Below are 22,495 nucleotides of genomic sequence, written 5' to 3' on the forward strand. Positions count from 1 at the left end.
CTTTTATCCCTCTCACCCAGGGCTATGAAGTTTCTTTATTTAAAGGTCCACAAAACAAAGTTTTTGTTTTTACTATAGTCCGGCCCTCCAACAGTCTGAGAGACAGTGAACTGGTCCCCTATTTAAAAAGTTTGAGGACCCCTGTTACACTATTTTAATTGTGATTCCAAGAGAAGTAAGGAAGGGCCTACCACATTAGATTGACCCCATGAGAGGAACTTAAGTGAGGACATGAAAAAAGAAGAACAAAAGATGAATCAATTCATAAATCAGTTAACATATATTAAGTGCTTTATATGCTCCAGGCATTGTGCTAAGCTCTGAAGATTGAAAAACAGTCCAAATGACCCTCTTTCCTCAAGGATCTTATAGTCTAATGTGTGAGAAAATATAAAAACAAATATATACAAATCAAGGTATATTTAAATCACATTTCTCTTCAAAATTCCCTGTAATGTTCTCATTTGTTTGGTTTCCTGGGGTCTCTGGAAGCAGCCTTCATTTCAGTTCAGTAATCACCACAAATGCAGCCAAGTATTAAAGTCCAAATCCTTTATTATCTCTCTCAAAGTCTTATCTTCTTTCCTGGGGCCTGGTTAGCTTTCTTATAGTCCAGATCCTTTATTATCTCCTTCCTGGGGCTGGACACAAGCTTTCTGGAGAGCTTAAGCTCCTAACACCAGTCTTTTGCCTTCTCTCCTAATGTCAATCCTGGCTAAGATGTAAGAATGCTTTGTTTCAAGTTCAGAGTTCTTAACATCTTCTGCTTTCTTTTGTTTTTAGAACATGGGTGGTCATGACCTCCCTGACTTCTCAAGGAGATGAGAACCTCAAAAAAGTAGGTGATCACACCTTCCTGATTCCTCAAAAAAAGGGGTAAAAACGCCTTAAAAGGAGATGATCATGCCCTCCCTGACATCTCAGGAAGGGAGATGAAAACACCAAAGGAAATGGGAAATCAAACCATATTAGCAGGTTTCTGAAGGGTCTCACTCTTAAAATAGGTATACACATAAATCCATCAACATGGGAGGTATTACACATAATTAGCTAAATTACATAAGCACATAGTAACACAGGCTAGTAGTGATATGATAAATAACATGAATCAACAAGAGGAATTATACATGTCCATAAGTCCTAGAAATAGTCCAAAAAGAATCTATTGTCCATTACTTCACATAGTGTAGAGAATCCAATTATTCCTGCAAGTTTTGAAGTCCTGCGATAGATTCATCAACAATTTTTCATCTCAGAGAATCCAATGATTCTGGTTTTGAAGTTCTCAACAGTCTTGTTATCAGCCATGCTCTTTCAGTGTCAGATGTTTCTTAGGTCTTCTTTGTTTCGAGGTTTTTCTCTTTTTTCTGTCTCTCTCCAGGTGCTCATTGGCACCCATCTGATTCCTTCTCCATCTGTAGAGATACAAGCAAACCCTTTCTCCTAAGCAGTTAACCTATCTAGTCCCTTCTATTTTACCACTTTCTAAATCTCTCTACATCAACTGGCAATTACATTGGAGCTGCTTGCACTGGACACTGCCCTTCTGTTGGGTTAAAAAAGCCTGTATTCTCCCCAATTATAATCCCTTTCTGCTATCTGATTTCGTTTCTGCTGATTGATCATGTAATCCCTTTCTCCTGCCTGATTGCTTTTTTGCTGACTGATCACATCAGAGTCCTGAACTTCTAACAGTGTAACCCTTAGCTGCCATCATGCCCCATCTGCCTTTTGTTTGATATCTTGGAACTGGGCCCTGCCTCTCATTTCCCCAGGTCAATCTACATTCTGAAGCCCAGTGGAAACCTCAGTTGCATTTTGGACATGGGGTTTTGGTTCTTCTCCCACCCTCTCTTCTCATTCTATCTCTTTGCCTACTTTGGGCTTTCAGATGTCCAAATTTTCCACACTGAAAGCATCGGTGAGTCTCTCTAGAAGTCCCTTGCCAAGAGGGACTCTGTCTTACCATGTTCATCATAGTATGGGTATAATAAGCATTTGTGCCCACTGTGGCGCAGCGAATTATGATCTCACCTAAAGGAGCATCTTTGTGTGGTCCTCATATAATTCTTCTGCACACCTCATTAGCATTTTCTTTAGCCAGTTGTCTTATCATAATTTTTGTAGCTGCATTTTCTCCAATGGTTCTTGTTACAACTGTCTGCAGAAGTTCCACAAAACCAGCAAAGTGTTCATTGGGATCTTGCTCTATTTTTGTGAAGTCTTCACCTCCATCTTTTCCTGGGAGGGAATTTTATTGCAGCAGTAGCAATGTGCTCACACACTGCTGTGGAGTAATTCGTCTGTGCTGAATTGTCTGCATACTGAACTTCACCTGCTAGTTGGTCAAAGGTGACTTGTATATTAATTCCAGTTTGCCTATTTGGTTGGGCTTGTACCCTACATAATTCATGCTACTCTGAGAGCCACAACAAGTTTTGTCCAGGTTCTAAACATGTCCTTACTATAGATTTCCAATCACTAGGGATTAATATTTCATAAGCCAAATCCTCTAATAACATCTTAACATAAGATGATGTAGCCCCATAAAGAGTGCAACCTTTTTTCAAATCTTTTTTTCGAGATCAAAAGGAGTATATCTTCTCCTTTGTTAACCTGAAGAGTCAAGCTTTTCAATAACAGGGTATGCATTTATTAAATCAGATATATCCTATCTTTTTTTAACCTTAACCAGTGCCTTTTGTAATCTTAACATAGGCTGCTTCATAAATGGTGCTGATTGTGTTACTGCCTCTCCCCCTTCTCCTTCTCCCTTCACCCATGAAGGATTAATTGAGGGAGGTAAGTCAGGGGATGGGGAATTCCCTAATTTCTCCTACTGTGAAGCACCACACTCAGAATTGTACTTAACTCCATTTTATCTGATTCTTCATCCTTTTCACCTAGTTTCTCTGGATCCTCCCTCCTCTCCTGCTTTTTATTCTTTTTCCTTATTCTATAACTTATATAATTTCCTAAAGCCAGTTGTATTAAATTATATGTATAAAGTGTTTCTTTGGAAATTGAGTCAGGTACATTATCATTGTAGTATTCAAATAGTTGTTCTCTTACTAATTTCCACTCATCTAGATTTAATTGTTTTTCTTAGAGAACCAAGGAGATGTGTACTGTACTGTTTCTAAAAGTCCAATGATCTGCTCCCAAGTTACAATCAAACCTTGGTTTTTCATAAGTCTAACAATGCTCTCTACACATTTTCCTTGAATTGGAAAAGAAGGCTCCTTTCTACACATCTGTCCCATTTCAGCTGCAGCACTAGTTTAGCCCTTGACAAAGTTTCCTTCCTGTACTCACCCTAATTTCTGGGTCACAGATGAAGGTTCTTGGTCCCATGTTCAGGTGCCAAAATATAATGTTCTCTGTTTTGGTTTCTTTGGGTTTCTGGAGGCAGCCTTCGTCCAAATCCTTTATTGTCTCTTTCAAACTCTTGTCTCCTTTCCTGGGGCCCGGTTAGCTTTCTTATAGTCCAGATCCTTTATTATCTCCTTTCTGGGGCTGGGCAGCTTTCAGGAGAGCCTTTCAATCTGGCATTGGTCTTAGTGGGGGAAGTGCAGGAGTCCAGGCCAGCCACCAGGAAGATTGAAGATCGAATTGAATTTCTTCCCTTGGTTCTGAGAGTTTAAGCTCCTGCCACCAATCCTTTGCCTTCTCTCTTAATGTCAATCCTAGCTAAGGCTTCTAGCTTATATGTTCCACACTGAGTAGAAACCAATCATTATGACCAGTTCTGATGGACCTGGCCATCCTCAGCAATGAGATCAACCAAATCATTTCCAATGGAGCAGTAATGAACTGAACCAGCTATGCCCAGCGAAAGAACTCTGGGAGATGACTAAAAACCATTACATTGAATTCCCAATCCCTGCATTTTTGCCCACCTGCATTTTTGATTTCCTTCACAAGCTAATTGTACAATATTTCAGAGTCTAATTCTATTTGTACAGCAAAATAACGGTTTGGTCATGTATACTTATTGTGTATCTAGTTTATATTTTAATATATTTAACATCTAGTGGTCATCCTGCCATTTGGGGGAGGGGGTGGGGAGTAAGAGGGGAAAAATTGGAACAAGAGGTTTTGCAATTGTCAATGCTGTAAAGTTACCCATGCATATAACCTGTAAATAAAAGGCTATTAAATAAAATTTAAAAAAAGAAAAGAAAAGAAAGAAACCAATCATTATATCACTAGAAAACCATTATTTGTTGTAGGATTAAATCAATGCTAAACTAGATTTTACCATTGTCTCCTCAATTCCACTTAGTACCTTGTTTCAAATTCTGGCCCATAACAGTTCTCTGTGGAGTTATCTCAAAATTCCCATTTAATTCTTTATCCTTTAGCATTTGAGAAATATTGATGTATATTATTATGTTTGTGAGAGATGAAAGATATTAATTTTTCCCAAAAAGTATATACAACTACTGATATATTGTACAACTATTTGGTTATTTGATTCTTAAAATTATTTATTAAATTAAACATTATACATTAGTTTACAAAAAATTCAGACAGTTCTACTCAACATAAACAAAAAACTAAGAAAATAAAGAAAAGGAAATCTTTTTAGATTTTTTCCCAACAAGTAGTTCCATCCAAAAATTCCATTTTATGATGACTTTATTTTGATATTTTTCATTTTTCTTTTTACATTACATAAGAAATATAACAGATATATAAATATAAAACACATAAAAATAGCATAAAATAAAAAGGGTAACAGTTAATTAAAGCCAATCACAAAATCAGCACAATATTTCATAGAGTGAGGAAAGTCAACTTTTGAATTCCTCCCCCAAGTCAAGCTTTGTCATTGCAGGGATGACAATTCAGGGATGACAAATAATTCAGTTTTGTTGTGATTTTTTTCCATTTACATCACTGATATTTTTATATGTCTTGTTTTTCTAATGGGTCTTAGAGAAGATGATGGAAAGACATATGGCAGCAAAGAACAAATGAAAAGAAAAAATTCATAAGAAAGGATGAAATTCAGCAATCATCCAAAATGTAAGTTCAGAAATATAGCAGTTGGCAAGAGCGTGCTGATGATGTCCAGAAAAATGGACAAGGGCCCCAGTTGGTTGAATGGACCTCTCTCAGAGAACTTAGGAAATAGGTGAGAAAGGGTATCTCATAACATGGGCATGAATGACTGAGCTGGAAGACTCAGACTCCAGTGGGTGTCTGATATACTACAACGCTTTTCTGGTGAAACCAAAAAGAAACAAGAGTCCAAAACATCGAATCTGCAGAGTAGCTGTGCCTGACGTCATTGTCTCTATTCTTTGTGTCATCCCTTCTCTGTCAGGAGGTTGGTAACTCCCTCCTAGGTCCCAGGCTGTTCTAGGATTGCCCAAGTCAGAGCTCCCCTAGAATCCTGCTTTCCCTCCTGGGTACCCCATGGGAGAATGGCCTGAGGCAGGCTGGTGTGCAGGCAGAGGGAGGCAGCCAGGATGGGGAAAGGGCCAGAGGCCCAGAGGCAGGAAGCTCTGAAGGAGCCAGGGAGGCTGACCTTGGGGGATGCTCAACATGGGACAACTGTCTGCAATGGGTAATTGTCTACAGGTCTTCAAAGGGCTGTGACAAGGATGGGGTGGGACTTGTCTGTTACCAAAGCACAGAAATGTGAGCAAAGCAGGGAAAGTACAAAGAGGACGACTTTAGACGAAAGTATTGACTCTGACAATGAGAACTATGTAGAAGGGTGATTGATAATCCAGTTTTAAGGTAGTAGTAGCTAGCTAACATTTCTCTAGTGCTAACTTCGAGGCACTCACTCTGCTAAGCTCTTTATAATTATTATCTCCTTGATTGCCACAACCACCCTAGGAAGCAGGTGCTATTATGATACCCTTTTTACAGATAATAAAATTGAGACAAAGGTGAAGTCTAGCATCACACAGCTAGGAATTGTTTGAGACGGGATTTGAACTCAGCCTTCCTAACAACATCCCTGGCTTTTTCCACTGTCTGGAGAGTCAGTCTCCCTGCACTGCATATCTTCAAGCAAAGGCTATAAGAACACTTGGTGAGGATTGGGAAAGGGGAATCTTGCTCAGGTCTGGGTCAGAGAAGCCCATCCTTGGGTGTCATCCAGTTATTTAGATTATGTGTCACTTCATGATTCTTGGCTGAACTCCCCACAGCCTCAGCATCTTCCTCTGAGACCTAGAAACCTCCCCCGAGGCAGCACAGACAAACTGCCCCTGTCCCAGCTGCTGGGCTTTTCTCAGCAGCTGCTGGGCAGGTTTTTGTTTGGGGCTGTATCACTGTGGGAGGATAACTATATCTTTGCTGACAGTAATAGACCGCCGTGTCCTCAGCCTCCATGTTGCTGATTGTGAGGGAGTAATCTGTCCCAGACCCACCGCCACAGAACCGGGCAGGGACCCCTGAGTGCAGGGTGGTTGCAAACCTAATGAGGAGCCAAGGGGCCTGGTCTGGTTTCTGTTGATACCAGTGTAGGTTGTTGCCAATGTTCTGACTGGCCTTGCAGGACATGGTGACCCTCTCTCCTGGAGACGCAGCCAGGGAGGCTGGTGACTGGGTCAGCACAACGGCCCCTCGGGCATCTGGAATCACAAACACAAGAGAAATAGTGAGAACAACACCAGGCCACATTTCCAGCAGGAGAATCTCTCTGACTGTGGTGAATTAAACTTTCAGGACTGGGTCCTGTCCCCCTGATCTCAGTGCAGAGCCATATTTTCTCTCTGACCCTCAGAATCCAATCCCTTCCTGGTGCTGTCCAGAGAGACAAAAGTCAGGTTTGTCTCTGCTCTTCCTCACTCACCTGGGATCTAGAACAACAGGAGAAAGAGCATCTGAGCCTGGGACCCCATCTCCATGTGCCTGAGCTCTGAGCTGCCCAGCACCCTCCTCCCCAGCTGCCTTTTTATAGCTGCTCTCAGCAGGGAGCTTCCTGGGCTGGGAGTGAGCCATGCAAAACAGCCCAGGGAGGGAGGCTTCTGCTCAGAGGCAGGTCCCAGAGATCTCATCTACTGGCTAGCCCATAATCCTGAGCTCTGTTAGTGCAGCAGTCCCACTCTGGGACCCTGAGAAAGGGATATTGAACTGGAGTTTGATCCTATCTTTTCCCCATGAGCTCTGAAAACTCAGATATGGTATGAAATTTCAGGACCAGAGTGGGATCAGCCTGGAAGTTTCACATATTTGGTCAATGACTTCAAGGGGGTTATTCTCCATTGCAGCCTGAAGCACCTGCCCATCACTCATGAGTCTTATTTTACTCCCCACTAGTTCACAGAGACTGCTATGACTGATATCAGGGAGGAACTTGGAGTATTTGTAACAGTACAAGCAAAGGGAGTCATTTCATGGTGTTGATGAAAAAACTGTTGGACTTTTTTCTCAACTTCCCAATTAGCCCAGATGCAGAAGAAAGTTCTTGCTACAAAGTGCCTGGAAATTACAAATGGTTCAGTACCAGGAAATGATCTGGTTTGATTAAAGAAATTACATTAATGAAGAGCAATTCCCGTCACTTTATTACTGTACTTGGAGAGTTCCAAGGCCTTTCCCTCTAATCTGCAGCTGAAATCTCCAATAGGTGACATCTTCTCCCAATTGCTCTAGAGAGTTCCTAGGGATCAGAGAACACCTTACTGTTCCCCTAACCAGTAAGGAAAACCCCCTTTTCCTCCTCATTTACGTCACAGAGATTATTTGGGAATTTGGGGATAGAAATTCCCATGCAAATGGAATAGCAAAAGGATCCTTTAGCAAGCACCTGGGGTGGGTAGAACACTCTAAATAGAACACTTGGAGTCAGGAGGTCAAATGTGACCTCAGCCATATACTAGCTGTGTGACTCTGGGCAAGTCACTTAAACCTGACTGACTCCAGAAATTAATAATTAAAATAAAAAGTCCCTAAGATCATATGATTCCCAACCTAGAATTGGATATAGAAGTGAAAGGAAATTTTTCTCCCATAGACCATATCATTCCTCATCAGTCCACAGCCCCTTCCCCTAGAGACATCTACATGTTCTGCCCTTGCCTGGCCCCTCAGGGTTAGCTCAGATTCTCTCCATCACTGCTACTTTCTTAGCCCCTCAGGGGTCATTGTGACAAGGTCATGGCTGTGCTTGGCAGCTATCCCCCATTGCTCCTCCCCATCACTGTTTACTGTCTCTGTTCCCACCCGTGGGATGGAGTGTTTAAGGAGAGGAGGGGACATGTCTAAGAAATGCTACAAAGGGATAATGATGTCTTTGGTCACAGCTTAGATACAGTGCAGGGGTTGACCGTGAGGGGTAGGAAGGTGTTTAGGATGTCTCCCAAGTGAGAGTCTGGGGGATTTCATGTTGCTCCCTACAAGACTGAGAAAAGTAGGAGAAGGGAAAGGCTGAATGGGTAAGTTTTCCTTTGGACATGTTGAGTAAAATATGTCTACTGGACTTCCAATGAAGCCTGAAAAGCATTGGGAGATGACAGTGTGGAGGGTGGCAGAGAGATGGGCACAGGGAAGGCAGATCTGTGAACTGTCAGCAAAGCAATGGCAATGAAATCAGGACGGGCTGATGATGTCACCAGGTGAAGTGATATAGAAGGGGAAGAAAAGAGAGGCCAGGACAGAACCCCAAGGGCACCTACAGTTAGAGGCAAGATCTGGGTAAGGATCCAGCAAAGATGGAGAGAAAACTCTGAAAATATAATGATCTAGAATGTGTCCAGAAAATCTATGAGGAAGTGTGCTACCCACATCCTGGCAGAAAAGTGATGGACACAAGGGACACAGATGTGTATTTCAAGGCACAGCTTCTTCATTCTGTACAGCAAAAGTACAGAAAAGCAAGACATGTAAAAATAAAGCATATATTTAGCATATACATTTTTTTGTCTTGTTTTGACTGAACTTTTGAGAGTACAATTTTATTACACGAAGGTAAACACCAATGCAAAAGTTCCTAGCTTTGGATCTAGGAAATTTAAAATAAATATAAATATTGTTTCCTTCGTAATATTATATTATTTAATGCCTTGAAAAAACCAATTCTGATAAGACTTCATCCAGACTTCAACAAGAGGGCTCTTGCTTAAACTTTTTTTTTGAGACAGAGTATGAAAGGGAGATTCAGAATTTAAGTATACCTTTTCTAGTAAGACAGAAAGGAAAATGACATATATTGGAGGGAATATAGGAAAAATGAGACATTAAAGCATTATTGATGGAACTGTGAACTGATTCAACCAGTCTGTAGAGACATTTGGAACTATGCCCAAAGGGCTATAAAACTATGCATATCTTTTCACTTAACAATAACACTACTAGATATGCATTGCCCAAAAAAACATAATAAAAAGGAAGGAAAAGAAAAAGATCTACATATAAAAATATTTATAGTAGCTCTTTTCCAGGGCAAAAAAATTGGAAATTGAGAGGTTGCCCATCAACTGGAGAATGGCTGAATAAATTGTGCTATGTGATTAAGACAGAATACTATTGTGCTATAAGAAATGATGAGCAGGATCCTCGTAGAAAAACCTGGAAATGCAAAGTGAAATTTACTATGTACAAAGTGACAGGAATAATATTGGATTATCACCTGTGAATGACTTTGTCATTCTCAACAATCGAACAATCCAAGACAACTCTGAAGGAGTTATGATCAAAGTTGATATCCATATTTAGAAAGGAATTTCTGTCTGAACACAGATTGAAACAAACATTTTTTAAAAAAATATTTTTCTTCAGTTTTTATAAGGTAGAGTATATGTTTTCTTTAACAACATGACTTTTATGGATTAACTTCACATGTGCCCTCTCAAGAAGAAGGGTGGTGCTGAAGAGGGAGGAAAATAAAGAATTTGAAACTCCAAGTTTTAAAACAAACATGAAAAATTGTTACATGCAACTGAAAGAGAATAAAATATTAAGCTGACATGCACATACATAAAAAGGATAGCCCTATGTACTTGCAGAGGGTTTCTATTACTTTGAACCAGGCCTCATATGATAGGTATATTATTATGATACATCACTCAAGTGCTGTTGAAATCATGAACACTTAAACATGTATACTTAAATCACATTTCTCTTTCAAATGCTTTATAGATTTATCTTGATATTCTCATTTGGTTCTTTTACCCTTAGCATTTAAACAATATTTATATGTGGGAGTGGGATATGTAGGATTTTTCCCCCCAAAGATGGTATAATTGTTTAAAAATTCTATGATAATTTTATTTATTCTGCTTTTAAAAAATATTTCTACATATATATTTATATAAACTTTTTGTATTAATTCAAAAGCAAATCCCATCCAATTCTTCTAAGACTCCCCTGAAAACAAAAACGAAAGAAAAATTGTGAGCAATGATTTTAATTTTTTTAATGAAGACATGGATATATCCACAAATTTCATATTATGAGTACTTTATTTTGACTTAAATTTATTTATATATTTTCTTTTAAAATTCATTTATACATGTATCCCTGGATCCTCCTATACTCAAAGGAGTATAACAAATACTGAAAAATAAAAAAATATACATAGGGGATATATTTCAATAAAAATCAACAAGTAAATCAGCACAACATAGCACAAAGGGATAAGAGCCAATTTCTCAACTCTTCTCCCAAATTAAGCTTAGATTGCAGGGATGAAGCATCATTGTTGTGATGTTTTGGTTTTCATTTACATCATTGCAGTGCTTATATTTCATATTTTCCTAGTAGTGCTTAGAGAGTCAAAGAAGAGACGTGACAGAGAAGAACAAATGTAAACAAAGAATTCTTAAGAAGGGGAAGAAATAAATATCTTATCTAAAATGTGAACTCACAAATGTGGCAGGTGGCAAGAGAACGAGACAGCTGTTGGATGATTCAAATGCTCTAGAGCACTGGTCCTCAAAGTGTAGTCCAAAGAATTGTTGGGGTCTCTGAAACCCTTTCAGAGGGTCAACAAATTCAAAATTATTTTTTATTTCTAATATAGTAAATAGCTATAAATATGTGCTGTTTATGCTAAATATATGCTAAATAAATAGCCATGTGAACAAAAACTCTTTGAATAGGTCCTCAATAGTTTTTTTTTTTTAACAACATGAAGATACTGAGAACAAAAGTTTGAAAACCACTGAGAGGTGTAGAAAAATAGAGAAGGGCCCCATTGGTGGGGTGAAGCCCCTCCCAGAGAACTTAGCAAGGACAGGACTAAAGGAGTCTCTGCATAGGGACACTTATCACAGCCCCAGCATCTTCCTCTGAGACCCAGAAACCTCCCCCGAGGCAGCCCAAACAAGCTGCCTGCATCCCAGCTGAGGGGAAGGATTTGCATTTGAGATGTCCATCAGTTGGGAAATGGTTGAATAAATTGTGGATGTAATTGTGATGGAAAACTTTTGTACTATAAGAAATGATGAGCAGGATGTTTGAAGAAAGACCCAGAAGGACTTGGGCTGATGCAAAGTGAAATGTACTGTGTACAAAGTAACAGTAATATTGTAAGACTATCAGCTATGAATAAATGTCTTCTCAATAGCACAATGATCCAAAACCACTATGAAGACTTATGACAAAAAATGCTATCCATATCTAGAAAAAGAATTGGTGGTGTCTGAATGCAGATTGAAGCATACTTTTTAAAAAAATGTTATTTTTCTTTTCTTTTTTTTTTAAAGGAATATATCTTTTTATTTTTTATTATTTTTTCAGTTGTGCTGAATTTTTTTAAAAAAATTTTAAAATTTTAAAATATTTCATTATCAAAACATATAAACATATAATTTTTTTTCTTTGTTGGGGTATTTGGGGTCAAGTGATTTACCCAGGGTCACACAGCTAGGAAGTAGTGAGTCTGAGAGGAGATTTGAACTCAGGTCCTCCTGACTATAGACTGATGCTCTATCCACTGCTCCACCTTAAATTAAATTAAATTAAAAACGTAATTATATCTTGTTCAAAATACTTGAGAGTTCTCTTTCTATTAAAGGTTAATTTTGTTCCCTGCATGATTGAACTCAGATTGGGAGAATAAAGTATTTGATTTTCATATGATTGCCTTATGGAATATTGTCTTCCAAGATTTTCTGTGTTTTTTACTAGATGCTACTTGATGTTTTGTCAAGTTGAATCATTCCTTGTGCCTTGAAATACTTCCTTTCTGGGGTTTTGCCACATTTTTTTTCTTTCTAGGGATGACAAGAGTTTTAGGTATGAGGTTCCTGGTATTTTCCACTTTCCCTGTTAATCTGAGTATAATCATGCAAGGAATAAAATGGATCTTTAATGGGATAGAGAATCATTAAGTATTTGCTGAGAAGAGACATAAAATGTAGAAATTAAATAAATGTGAAGAGTGCTTTGCAAACCTTAAGCACTTAAGGTGCTTAATTATTATTAATTATTATTGTTATTAGATCTTGGAGAGGTCAGAAGCCTTGCTTAGGATCACAGAAAGAATAGACTTGATTAAAAGCTTATTCTATCTACCAGAAAATCAAGGACATTGATGTCTCTTTCAAACAGTTCTTTCCAGAAAGAGTGGCCATCAGTTATGAAGGTTAGGTTATTGACCTAACAGGGAAAGGAAAGGATTAATACCTCAAAAGGTCTCAATGTGGCTTCACTGCAACAAATAAGGAATAAGAAGAAATGAAAATATTGAAGTAGGGGATTAAAAAATGAGAGTGTAAGTCAGGAAAATAAAACAAGACAATTTTAAATGGCCACAGTAAATCTTTGAGATCAAGGAAGGCTCTGAATTGATATGGGATAGAATGATATTAGAAGAGGGTGCCTCTGTTCCGTGGGTGGGAGGTTTGGAACAGTCAAAAAATAGTGCCTGCCTTCAAGAAGCTTACAATCTAATGGGGAGAAAATAGGCAAGTGATATAAGAAAACAAGCTGCATAAAGGATCAATAGAATAATTAGAAGAGGGAAAGGACCATAATGAAGAGGTGTTGGGAAAGGCTTCCTAAAAAAATGGGATCTTAGTTAACACAAAGGAAATCAAAAAATGGAAAAAAGGAGGAGAGTTTTCTAGACATGAAGGACACCCAAAGCAAATGGTCAGAGCCAACAGATGGAGGGCCTTGCTTGTGGCTCCTCCAGGAGGCGGGTATCATTGAAATGAAGATTAAGTGCTGGAACATCAGGGTGAAAGAAGCCTGGAAAGTTATATGAAAGGTCATCAAAGTCCTTAAATATCAAACATAAACACTGGTGTTTGATTCTGGAGGCCACAGGGAGCCCCTGGAATTCATTGGGTAGGAAGGGTGACACAGTCAGTCCGGAGCTTCTGAAAAAACTCACTGTTAGCTGAATGGAGGCTGCATTAGGGTGGGGAAAGGATGAGCAGGCAGCTTCCTCAGCAGCTCTGGCCATCTTGATGGTGACAGGAGAGGAAAAGGAATATCTGAGAGAGATTGCAAAGGGGACATTAATAGGTTTTGGTGACAGCTCACATTGAGGTTCAAAGGGCATCCATCTCTAAGTCAGGGAACAAAGTTTATTAAAATTGCATTGCCAAATAAAGGAGGCTAGATTCCAAAAGAAGTTGACAAAAAAACCGGAGCTAGAAAGTAAATGTTTAGGGGAAAGTGAGAGGGACCTGGTGCTTCATGTGACTGAATTTTATGGCTTAGAGGTGCAGTTGAGGAGTGCTCTGCTTCTGACTTTGTGCACAGGTGCAATTCCCATAATTCTTTGGGCAGAGCTCATGGGGAATCTTCTGGAGGTGTGTTTTTAGGCCTGGAACATCACTAGGTCAAGTGGTAGGCACTGAATCTTGTTCTGAACCTGGGACAACTTTAAGCATCTCATTATTATTGCTTGTTAGTTGATCACAGATCTGAGAGTCAGCAGTGTTTGTGGGGTCAGCATCCAGGTCACATAGTAGTGTGTTATTTTTCACTAGATCCCTCCCAAGTGGGGGGCGCTGAGGGGTTAGTGCTCTATCCGCCCTAGAAGCTACAGCATAGAACTCAGGTGTGGGGTGGGGGGAGGCAGGGAGAAACAGTGGAGAGTTCAGTATGAGTCTGAGATTATTTCAAAGGCCGTTATTTGCCCATTTACAGGGAAAAGTTGCAGAAGGGGAAGCTTAAGTCAGAAAGAGAGCAAGTTCTGTTTTGGACCCATCGAGTATACATTGTCTACTGGATTTCCAATTTGTGTTGTCTAAAATGCCAGCTTGGAGGGTGGTAGAGAAAAGGGGGCAGGAGAGGGAGATTTGTGACTTCTCAGCAAAGCAATAGAAATTCAATCCATGGTTGCTGATGATGTCACCAAGAGAAGTGATACAGAGGAGAAGAGGATGGAGGCCAAGATAGAGCATTGAGGGGCCCCTGCAGTTAGAGGGCAGGGTCTGGGTAAGGATCCAGCAGAGATGAGGGAGAAATCCTGACCATAAAATGACCAAGGCAATCACTGTCTCCAGAGGACCAATGATGAAGTAAGTGTGCTGCCCCTCCTGGCAGAGAAGTGATGGACACTGGGGACCAGACAATTTCAGCGCCAGCTACTCTGTGGATTCTTGGCTGGACAAGAAATCAGGGGAGAACTCATCACAGCCCCAGCATCTTCCTCTGAGACCCAGAAAGCTCCCCTGAAGCAGCCCAGACAAGCTGCCCCCATCCCAGCTGAGGGGAAGCAGAGGCCCCTGGGGCCCTGATGCTCCCCCAGCAGCTGCTGGGCAGGTTTTTGTTCGGGGATGTATCACTGTGGGAGGAGAGCTATCATATTGCTGACAGTAATAGACTGCAGCGTCCTCAGCCTCCATGTTGCTGATTGTGAGGGAGAAATCTGTCCCAGAGCCACTGCCACTGAACCGGGCAGGGACCCCGGAGTGCAGTGTGGTTGCATCCCAAATGAGGAGCCGAGGGGCCTGGCCTGGTTTCTGTTGGTACCAGTGCAGGTAATTGCTAATACCCTGACTGGCCTTGCAGGACATGGTGACTCTCTCTCCTGGAGATGCAGCCAGGGAGGCTGGAGACTGGGTCAGCACAATGGCCCCTCGGGCATCTGGAATCACAAACACAAAAGAAACAGTGAGAACACTGCCAGGCCATATTCACAAAAAGAGAAATGTCTCTGACTAATGAATGAAACCTTGAGGAGCTGGGTCCTGCCCCCATGATCCCAGCACACAGCCTTATTTTCTCTCTGACTCCCAGAATCCCACACTTCCCCCTCTTGTTCAGAGGGACAAAAGACAGGCCTGTCTCTGCTCTTCCTCACTCACCTGGGATCCAGAACAACAGGAGAAAGAGCATCTGAGCCTGGGACCCCATCTCCATGTGCCTGAGCTCTGAGCTGCCCAGCACCTTCCTCCCCAGCTGCCTTTTTATAGCTGCTCTCAGCAGGGAGCTTCCTGGGCTGGGAGTGAGCCATGCAAAACAGCCCAGGGAGGGAGGCTTCTGCTCAGAGGCAGGCTCAGGGATCTCCCCTCCTGACTAGTTCCCCTACATAGCTGTATTAGCATGATAGTCCCCTCCTGCAACCTTGGGATGGGGATAGTCCAGTGGGTTTAGAACCTACTCTGTCTCATGAACCTTGAAAACTTCAGAGATGCCAAGAAAGCTCAGGAGCAGAATGGGATCAGTCTGGAAGAGATTCACAAATGTGGTCAGTGACTTCAAGAGGGTTATTCTCCCTTCTAGACTGAAGCACCTGCCCATAACGCTTGATTCTTATCATACTCTTCACTAACTAAGAGAGATTGCCATGACTGATCACCAGGGAGAAAATTGTAGGCATCGAGTCAGTAAAATGAAACAGAGTAATTTTCTAGTGTTGATGTGAAAATTCTGTTGGAGAGTTTCCCTAACTGCCCCAGCTACTGAAGGAGATCCCTGCTAAGTCCTTGGAAATGGAAAATTGTTCAGCATCTGAAACTGATATGATTTAAATAGAAGAAATTACCTTAATGAAGAGGAATTCACATCACTTTATTGCTCTACTTGGAGAACTACAAGGCCTTTCTAAACAATCGGCAGCAGAAATCTCCAATAGGTGACATCTCCCCTTTACCTGGGAGCTTCTGGGGAGAAGGGACCACCTGACCATTTCCCTTGTACCTCCAGCTCTTACCAAAAGTTTTGCCCATAACAAGTGCCTAATCAGTATTGGTCAATTATTTATTCATTAATTGAAATGGCAGCATAAGAGACCAAGCTTTGCATGGGCCCGTATACACTAAGGGAAACTCAGTTTCCCTTCTTTTTTGATCCATACAGATGATCTGGGAATTTAATAGTTTTGAATTCCCCTGCAAGCAGAGTAGCCACGGGATCCTTTCAAAGACACCTGGTGGGCACGAGGTGGTACAGGGGTTCAAGAACCGGCCCTGCAGTCAGGGTGCCTGGAGTTCAGATGTGCCAGCAGCTATTTCTATTTACTAACCATGTAACCCTGGGCAAGTCACTTCAACCAGACTGCCTCAAAAATAGCTAACTGAACAAACACCCACCCATCACAACTTAGAATTGGATATAGAAGTGAAAGAAAACTTCTCTCCCCTGGGCCATAATGTTTCCCTCAAACTGCAGCCCCCTCCCCAGAGACTCTGCCCTTCCCTGGCCTAGCACTTCTTACTGAGGCAGGGTCATGGCTGTGCTCAGCAGCTGTCCCCCATTGCTCCTTCCCGTGACCATGTCCTGTCTCTGCCCTGGCCTTGCACATGGCCAGTCCCTCTCACAGGCTATGAGCGTTACTGTCCCAGAGCCAGACCCCGATCCCTCCCTCCAGCCCTTATGTCCCCCGAAGCCTTCGGGTGGTATTTTCTCTCCTGCTCCAAGATAATGTCTGTTGCACAGCTGGATATTTGCAAGGACAGAGAGGCCGAATTATAGATGAGACATGTGCCCTCAGAAGAGAGAATTTCCATTATTTTGAAACCTTCACTTGTCAGCCATAGCTGCCTTGTGATGGCCAGGCAGTGCAGTGGTTAATGTACTGGAAGCAGAAAGGTCTGAGTTCAAATGCAGCCTCCAACACTTATTAGCTCTGAAAGCCTGGCCAAGTCACATAGCTTCTATCTATCTCAGCTTCCTCAATTCTAATTTGGGCATAAAAATAGCATCTAGCTCTCAGTGCAGTTGGATGGATGAAAGGTTAATATTTTTAAGATACTTTCCTAACTTTAAAGCACCATATAAATTCCATGTATATGGCTGTAAAGCAACACACTCCATATAATGAATATTTCACTTATTTTTCCACTGATGAATTCTTTTAATTTTTACTAAGTCCCTTCTAAAGCCACACTGGCTCTCAGGTAGATGACTATTTTCCAGGTAATAGAGGACTCTGACCAGAATTTTGTCAACAACAACTAAGAGAGGGACCCCCCAATTTTAAAGAAATAGATAAATGCATTTAAAAAAGAAAAGCCTTAGGAGGAGCTGGACATGATAAGCACTAAATAAAGTCACAAAAAGAAGATATTGATCATTTTGTCATAGATTAAAAATTATTTATTACTGATGTAATATGCATGCCTGCATCAATTTTTTGGATCGTCAGAATATTGATTAAGCAAAGGTGAGAGGAGGGAGAGACATGGATTTCCAGTTGAGATGTCCATCAGTTGGGAAATGGTTGAATAACCTGTGGATGTAATTGTGATGGAAAACTTTTGTGCTATAAGAAATGATGAGCAGAATGTTTTCAGAATAACCGAGAAGGACTTGGGCTGATAAAAAGTGAAATGTACTGTGTACAAAGTAACAGTAATATTGTAAGATGATCAGTTATGAATAAATAAGTCTTCTCAATAACACAATGATCCAAAACCACTATGAAGACTTATGATGAAAAATGCTATCCATATCTACAGAAAAAATTGGTGGTGTCTGAATGCAGATTGAAGCATACTTTTTAAAAAATGTTATTTTTCTTTTTTTTAAAGGAATATATCTTTTTTTAAATTATTTTTTCAGTTGTGCTGAATTGTCAAAAAAATTAAAATTTTAAAGCTTTTTATTTTCAAAACATATAAACATATAATTTTTTTTTCTTTGCTGGGGCAATTGGGGTCAAGTGATTTTCCCAGGGTCACACAGTTAGGAAGTAGTAAGTGTCTGAGATCAGATTTCAACTCAGGTCCTCCTGACTTCAGGCTCATGCTCTATTCACTGCTCCACCTAGTTGCCCCAGAGATAACTTGTCAACATTGACCCTTGCATAGCCTTGTGTTTCAGATTTTTCCACTCCTTACCCCCACCACTTCTCCTAGATGATAAACAATCCAATATATGTTATACACATATTTTAAAAATATATGTTAAATCCAATATATATAAACATATTTACACAATTTTCTTGCTGCAAGAAAAATCAGATTAAATAGGAAGGTAAATGAGTAAAAAAAAAAACCAAAATGCAAGCAAACAACAACAAAGAGAGAGAGAATGTTATTTTGTCATCCACATTCAGTTCCCACAGTTGTCTCTCTGGGTGTAGATGGTTCTCTTTGTCACAAGATTATTGGAACTGACAGCAGTCATCCCATTGTTTGAAAGTCAAATTCATCAGAATTGATCATCATCTAATATTGATGTTGCCATGTACAATGATCTTCTGGTTCTGTTTATTTCACTCAGCATCAGTTCATGTAAGTCTCTCCAGGCCTCTCTAAAATCATCCTCCCAATCATTTCTTTTTCTTTTCTTTTCTTTCTTTCTTCCTTCCTTCCTTTCTTTCCTTTTTTTTTTTTTTTTTTTTTTTTTTGTTGTTGAGAATTGGGATTATGTGACATGTCCAGGGTCACACATTTAGGAAGTGTTAATTGTCTGAGGCCAGATTTGAACTCAGGCCCTCCTGACTTCAGAGCTGATGTTCTATCCAGTGTGCCATTTAGCTGCTCCCTGATCATTTCTTATAGAAAAATAATATTCTGTAACATTTTTATACCATAACTTATTCAGCCATTCTCCAACTGATGGGCACACATTCAACTTCCAGTTTCTTGCCACTACAAAAAGGGCTTCCACAAATATTTTTACACATGTGTGTCCCTTTATTTCCTTTAAGATCTCTTTGGGATATAGAACCAATAGAAATACTGCTGGATCAAAGGGTATGCACAGATTGATAACTTTTTGAGCATAGTTTCAAATTGCTCTCAAAGAATGGCTGGACCCATTCACAGTTCCACCAACAATGTATTAGTGTCCCATTTTTCCCACATCCCCTCCAATCTTCATCATTATCTTTTCCTGTCATCTTAGCCAATCTGAAAGGTGTGTAGTGGTACCTCAAAGTCATTTTAATTTGCATTTCTCTGATCAGTAGTGATTTAGAGAACTTTTCATATGATTTGAAATAGTTTTAATTTCTTCATCTCTGAAAATTAGCTATTCATATCCTTTGACCATTTTTCAATTGGAGAATGGCTTGAATTATTATAAATTTGAGTCACTTCTCTATACATTTTAGAAATGAGGACTTTATCAGAATTCTTAAATGTAAAAATGTTTTCCCAGTTTATTGCTTCCCTTCTGATCTTGTCTGCATTAGTTTTGTTTGTACAAAAACTTTTTAACTTAATATAATCAAAATTATCTATTTGGTGTTCAATTATGAGTTCCAGTTCTTCTTTGGATACAAATTCCTTCCTTCTCCACAGATCTCAGAGATAAACTATCCTATGTTCTTTTGATTTGCTTATAGTATCACTCTTTATGTTTAAATTATGAACCCATTTTAATCTTATCTTGGTATGTGGTGTTAGATGTGGGTCCATGCCTAATTTCTGACATACTAATTTCCAGTTTTCCCAGCAGTTATTGTCAAAAAATGAATCCTTATCCCAAAATCTTTGGGTTTTTCAAACACTAGATTGCTATAATCATTGACTATTTTGTCCTGTGATCCTAACCTATTTCATTGTTAACCACTATTTCTTAGCCAATACAAATGGTTTTGGTGACCACTGCTTTATAATATACTTTTAGATCTGGTACAGCTAGGCCACCTTCATTGGCAATTTTTTTCCCATTAATTCCCTTGAAATTCTTGACCTTTTGTTTTCCCAGATGAACTTTGTTATTATTTTTTCTAGATCTGTAAAATAAGTTCTTGGGGGGTTGATTGGTATTTTACTAAATAAATAGATTAATTTCCGTAGTATTGTAATTTTTACTATATTCACTTGGCCTACTCATAGGCACTTGATATTTTTCCAACTGATTAGAAGTGGCTTTATTTGTGAAAAGTGTTTTGTAGTTGTGTTTGTATAATTCCTGACTTTCCTTTGGCAGATAGATTCCCAAATATTTTATAATATCAACAGTTATTTTGAATGGAATTTTCTTTTTGTATCTCTTGCTGCTGTACTTTGATGATGATATATAAAAATGCTGATGATTTATGTGGATTTATTTTGTATCCTGCAACTTTGCCAAAACTGTGAATCGTTTCTAGTAGTTTTTAAGTGATTCTACTAGATCTAAAACTATATTATAAAGTAGCAGTCATCAAAGCCATTTGGTATTGGTTAAGAAATAGGTTTTTGATCAGCGGAATAGGTTAGGTTCACAGAACAAAATAGTCAATGACTATAGCAATCTAGTGTTTGACAAACCCAAAGACCCCAGCTTTGGGGATAAGAATTCACTATTTGACAAAAACTGCTGCGAAAACTGGAAATTAGTATGGCAGAAACTAGGCATGGACCCACACATAGCACCGTACGCCAAGATAAGGACAAAATGGGTTCATGATTTAGACATAAAGAATGATATCATAAACAAATTAGAAGAACATAGGATAGTTTACCTCTCAGATCTCTGGAGGAGGAATGAATTTGTGACCAAAGAAGAACTAGAGATCATTATTGATCATAAAATAGATAATTTTTTATTATATTAAGTTTAAAAGTTTTTGTGCGAACAAAACTTATACAGACAAGATTAGAAGGAAAGTAATAAACTGGGAAAACATTTTTACATTCAAAGGTTCTGATAAAGGTGTCATTTCTAAAACAGAGAGAATTGACTCAACTTTATAAGAATTCAAACCATTCTCCAATTGATAAATGGTCAAAGATATGAACAGACAATTTTCAGATGAAGAAATTGAAATTATTTCTAGTCGTATGACTAGAAATCCAAATCACTATTGATCAGAGAAATGCAAATTAAGACAACTCTGAGATACCACTACACACCTCTCACATTGACTAAGATGACAGGAAAAGATAATGCTGAGTGTTGGAGGGGATGTGGGAAAACTGGGAATTGTGAACTGATTCAACCATTCTAGAGAGCAGTTTAGAACTATGCCCAAAAGTCTATCAAACTGTGCATACTCTTTGATCCAGCCATTTTTCTACTGGGCTTGTATCCCAAAGAGATCTTAAAGGAGGGAAAGGGACCCACATGGGCAAAAATGTTTATGGCAGCCCTGTTTGTAGTGGCTAGAAATTGGAAACTGAATGGATGCCCATCAATTGGAGAATGGCTGAATAAGTTATGGGACATGAATATTATTTATCTGTAAGAAATGACCAGGAGGATGATTCAGAGCGAAATGGAGAGATTCATATGAATTGATGCTAAGTGAAATGAGCAGAACCAGGAGATCATTGTACATGGCAACAATAAGACTATAAGATGATCAATTCTGATGGACATGATTCTCTCCAATAAGGAGATGATTCAAACCAATTCCAATTGTTCAGTGATGAAGAGAGCCATCTACACCCACAGAGAGGATCGTGGGAACTCAGTATAGACCACAATATTGCATTCTCACTCTTTCTGTTCTTGTTGTTTGCTTGCATTTTGTTTCCTTTCCCAGTTTTCTTTTTCCTTCTTGATCCTATTTTTCTTGTTCAGTGAGATAACTATAAATATGTATACATATATTGGATTTAACATATATTTTAGCATATTTAACATGTATTAGATTGCCTGTCATCTAGGGGAAAGGGGGAAAAGAGGGCAAAGAGGGGATAATTTGGAACAGAAGGTTTTGCAAGGGTCAATGTTGAAAAATTACCCATGGATATGTTTTATAAATAAAAAGCTTTAATAAAAAAAAACTCTGCCTGTTCTTCTACTCAATAAGACCTTATTTAAAATACAAACTAAGAAAAGAAAAATGGGCAATATTTTTGGTTGTTTTTTTCCATAAAGAAGGAGTTCCATCCATATATTCCTTTTTTTATCACTTTATTGTGACTTAATTTTTATTTCTTTTATTTTTATATAAATTTAAAAATATATTTCTCTTTTCTAATGCACTGAAAGTATAATTAAGAAATAGTATAAAATGAAAAGGGTAAACAATTCAGTAAAATTAACCACAAAATTAAAATAATATAACACAAAGCAGGTTAAAGTCCATTTACTCAACTCTTCTCCAGGTCAAGTTGGTTATTCCAGGGATGAAGCATTCAGTTTTATTCTGATGTTTTTTTTTGTTTTTATTTACATGACTGAACTCTTTATATTTATTGTTTTTCTTATGGTGCTTAGAGAAGCCAGTGGAAAGGCATAT

The 22,495-nt window shown here is 39.2% G+C and overlaps 2 gene segments (V, D, J or C); both read right to left on the minus strand.

Annotated features, from left to right (window-relative positions):
* The window catches only part of LOC100935631, an 824,790-nt gene extending 809,462 nt beyond the window's left edge, over positions 1-15,328 (minus strand). The window contains 2 exon segments of the V gene segment in view: positions 14,719-15,013; positions 15,234-15,328. Coding sequence covers positions 14,719-15,013; positions 15,234-15,288 — 350 coding nt within the window.
* Positions 1-22,495, minus strand: part of LOC111718855 — an 83,499-nt gene that overhangs the window by 59,023 nt on the left and 1,981 nt on the right.

This window comes from Sarcophilus harrisii, chromosome 2 (genome assembly GCF_902635505.1).
Source record: "Sarcophilus harrisii chromosome 2, mSarHar1.11, whole genome shotgun sequence".
In the NCBI taxonomy this organism is placed as follows: Eukaryota; Metazoa; Chordata; class Mammalia; order Dasyuromorphia; family Dasyuridae; genus Sarcophilus; species Sarcophilus harrisii.